Source organism: Alexandromys fortis, unplaced genomic scaffold (genome assembly GCF_014885135.2).
Source record: "Alexandromys fortis isolate MF-2015 unplaced genomic scaffold, M_Fortis_MF-2015_v1.1 scaffold_257, whole genome shotgun sequence".
In the NCBI taxonomy this organism is placed as follows: Eukaryota; Metazoa; Chordata; class Mammalia; order Rodentia; family Cricetidae; genus Alexandromys; species Alexandromys fortis.
In genome coordinates, this window is record NW_026068134.1 from 19,733 (window position 1) to 23,768 (window position 4,036).

Genomic DNA, 4,036 nt, shown 5'->3' on the forward strand with positions numbered 1-4,036 from the left:
GGAACCCACATAAAGCCAGATGCAGTTGCACCACATGACTGCACTCAGAATGATGCTGTCGCAATATGAGAGATGGAGACTGGAGAGAATCCAGATGGTCCTGGGCCAGGCTCCTCATGGAGCAGTGGTGAACAAGAAACCCTGTCTCAGACAAGGCAGACGGCAGCACCCATATGCAAGGTTGGCCTCTTATCTTCACACATAAGTCAAGAGAAGGAGGTTGTCCAAAAAGAAGAGCAGGCAAAAATACACATATGGCATCCCACACTCTGAAACATAGATTCTAAAAAAAGTCAAGAATTAATTATGTTACTTATTTTTGAGTCTTTATTCTCCATTCCCTCTTAGATAATATTTTCATTTGCTTTGTAGAATTTGGAATGATAAAGTTGTTCCTGAAATAACATAAATTCTTTAAACAGCACATCCATAATGCACTCCCCTGCATCACACTTTAGAAAGATTAAAGGGTAAAGATTCAATGAAATAGCATGCCAGGCTCCTTTAAGACACATTTGCCAGGTTCTAGTGAATTTTCTTCTGACACCAACTCCCAGTGGGTAAAACAGGAGCAGGTGTCCCTTCGAACACCAGCACACTTTTCTGGGCTGATTTACATATTGAGACATCATACAACAGCCCAGGCTCCTTTAATAGCAGCTGCTAGGACCCTAAGAAGCATTCTCTTTTCAAACACTCAGAGATGGAGTCAAGGGCACTCCTGCTATGGATGCTGCTGTTCCTGGTACAAGGTGAGAGGGTGCAGAGCAATGTTGGGTGCACCCACTGTAGCCATCATGGTTTTCCATGACTCTGGAATCTTGATCATCAGATTAAAGGCATTTGTAATTGGTTTTAAATTCCCCCATTCCTTTTGACTTTCTGGTTTCTCAAAGTGATGCCCACAAGTATTCTTAAAATTTTTAATGAAAAATTCCCTTCTGGGAAGGTTTCTAAACATATATAACCATGATTTGTGTGTTTGTGATTATTCCAGGTTCCTCTGGAGAGATTGTGCTGACCCAGTCTCCAGGTTTGCTGTCTGAGTCTCTGGGACGAAAGGCCACCATCTCCTGCAAGTCCAGTGAGAGGGTCACTACATATGGTAGTAATTATATGCACTGGTATCAACAGAAACCAGGACAGGCCCCAAAACTCCTTATTTATGGTGTATCCAACCTAGAATCTGGGGTCCCAGCCAGGTTCGGTGGCAGTGGGTCTGAGACAGACTTCACCCTCACCATCAATCCTGTGGAGGCTGATGATGCTGCAACCTATTACTGTCAGCAGGGTAAGGAGGAACCTCCCACAGTGCTCCAGGGCAGAACAAAAAACTCCTAGGGTTGCTGCTCACTGAGTCTCAGTCTCTCAGCTGTCTCTTACTCTCTGACATCTCAATTACACAGCTCTAGACTTGTTTGGGGAAAGATCTTAACCAATGAAACAAACTTTTATAAACTGATTTGAGTGTTTATCCCATCCTGTATACTTTATAATTCAATAATTTCTAAGCAAAATACAGACCTTCATGGTTGTTTCTTAATTAATAATGTTAACAATTATTCATTTAAATTTTTGTTAACACATATTTGTCTTTTAATGATTTTTCCATCTTCTCCCCTTTCTCCAAGACCACATCTCTGCCTATTCCATCCCACCCTCAGTATCCTTTTATAGGTTTTCCTATCACTTAAGATTTACTGTTTCTTTTTTATGTGTTCCTAAAAGATAATAAATACAAATTACTTAAACTGGAAAAAAGTTAACCAAAGTCATTTAGTGTGTGAGTTTGTGTGTCTGTCTGTGGGGGGGGAGAAAGAGAGAGGGAAGGAGAAAGAGAAGGAGAGAGAGAGAGAGAGAGAGAGAGAGAGAGAGAGAGAGAGAGAGAGAAGCCAGAGAATAATGTGCAAAAGTTGCTTCGCGGAATCAAACTCAGGCTCACCAATCTCTGCTATAATCAATCACCTTTCCTCTTACCAGCTGAGCAATCTTGCCAGTGTGATCTACTATTAATTTCTTTAAGGATTTATTTGAAATTGGGGAGGAGTTTAAGCATGAATGAGTTTCCATGGCAGTCAGAAGAGGGCATCAGATCCCAAAAAGCTAAGTTTCAGGAGGTTATAAGTTAGTTGATGTGGAAACCAAACTGCATGATCAAAAAGTACGTTTAACTGCTAAGCCATGTATTAACCTCTGATATACCAATTATTTGGGGTTTTTTTTTAGAATTATTAACACTTTTGCCCTAGGACAATAGTAAAGTTAATGGAAGCGTTGTGGTCCATCATTTAAGCTGAACACACCTTTGAGTAGTTAATATTTTCAGCAAATCTTTTAGATGAAGGCTCACATTCTTACCCAGTGTCACATCCACCCTCGACCAGCAAGGAAAAATGCAACACCCGGAGCTCTTCTTGCAGCAGTTTTCAGGACTTTATTCACAGCAATCTATCTCCTTCTCCTTGTCTTTCTCTCTCTCCCCGGGCAAACCTCTCCCAGCCCTTAAGTAGGCATGGGCTGCCAATCCCGGATTGCCAGGTGGGCACTGCCCATAGGCCCAAGCATATGCAAGCAGCTGATGATCATTGTGTGATCAGGCATAAGTCAGACTTTAGCCATCTCAGGAGTTGATTATACATCTCCATCAGGTGTGATTCCATGCAGCTCGCTACAGTCCCCCTTTTGTTTTGTAAAGCCACAGGCAAGAGTAGAGGTCTGATCTCTGTTAAAAATGAAACATGTACTAGTGTTTGTCCAGGTGTCATCCACTCAGAGAACACTAGACCTGTCCGGTGCCTTTTTTTTTTTTTTTACAGAGGTGGGAGCTAGACACTAACCCACATGCAATCAGACTTGCTCTTCTTGAGGCTGATGTATGCTTACCTCAAGTACAGTGCACAAGCTTCGCATCCTGTGCTCAAATATAGATAACCAAGCTTGAGGGGACTGTCCTGCTTCAATAGCTGTGAAGGCCTGAATGATCATAACTGCATTGGGATGCTGTGAAACCCTTATGTGGCAAAAGGACCATAAGCATACCAGGGAGGCAAGCACCATTAAGCCTGTTAGGGCTCCTATTCCCACCCACTCCTTCAGATGATTCATGGCTATGATGGTCCAGGTCATGGCGAACTGGCATCAGCTTGAAAAAGGCTGACAGAATCCTCCACTGCAGCTCCGCCATCACTTTCTCCATCGAGTGGGTGAGGAACAGGCACAGGATCCCCAGACATATCCTTAACATCCTTTTCTGCCTCCGTCTGCACTTGCACCTTCCTCACCAGGCGTTCTGGTACCCAAATAGGGTCCAAATTATCCTGTGGAAAAACACAAACAGCGCCTCGTGCCCATGCCAGCACGGGATCGGGTCCATGCCAGACCCCTGTTAAAGCATCCTTCCAGGTCACCATTCCTTTTGAAGGACTGGATGGACATGAATGCCTATCTGCAGCAGACTGATTGGAATTATCCAAGTTCAAAAAATTTAAAGTAAATAAGGCTAAAGTTCAAAAAATTTAAAGTAAATAAGGCTAAAGTTCAAAAAATTTAAAGTAAATAAGGCTAAAGTTCAAAAAATTTAAAGTAAATAAGGCTAAAGAAAGTCTATTATTAGGGGTTTGCTTATGGCCTATTCCCCCTTTTTGTTTTTGAAGTATCTCCTTTAGAGATCGATGGGCATGTTTCACAATACCTTGTCCTTGCGGATTGTATGGCAGTGATGTGTCAATTGAACACCCATACGTTGACAAAATGAGGTGAATTTTTGTCCAGTATAAGCAGGACCATTATCAGTTTTTTTTTTTATTGAGAATAAGAAAAAAAAAGTTTCAGCCTCCTCCCAGCCTCCCATTTCCCTCCCCCTCCCCCACAGTCTTCTCCCCCTCCCCCCCACTCTTCTCCCCCTCCCTCTCCAATCCAATCCAAAGAGTAGTCATGGTTCCCTGCCCTGTGGAAATTCCAAGGTCCTCCCCCCTCCGTCCATGTCTAGGAAGGTGAACATCCAAACTGGCTAGGCTCCCACCAAGCCGGAACATGA

At 42.9% G+C, this 4,036-nt stretch overlaps 1 gene segment (V, D, J or C); it reads left to right on the forward strand.

The window, feature by feature from the left end:
- The first annotated feature begins 703 nt into the window (after positions 1-703).
- On the forward strand, positions 704-1,341 carry LOC126491058 (Ig kappa chain V-III region PC 3741/TEPC 111-like). The segment is given in 2 exon segments: positions 704-752; positions 998-1,341. Coding segments are annotated over 2 exon segments (393 nt in total).
- Positions 1,342-4,036: the final 2,695 nt, after the last annotated feature.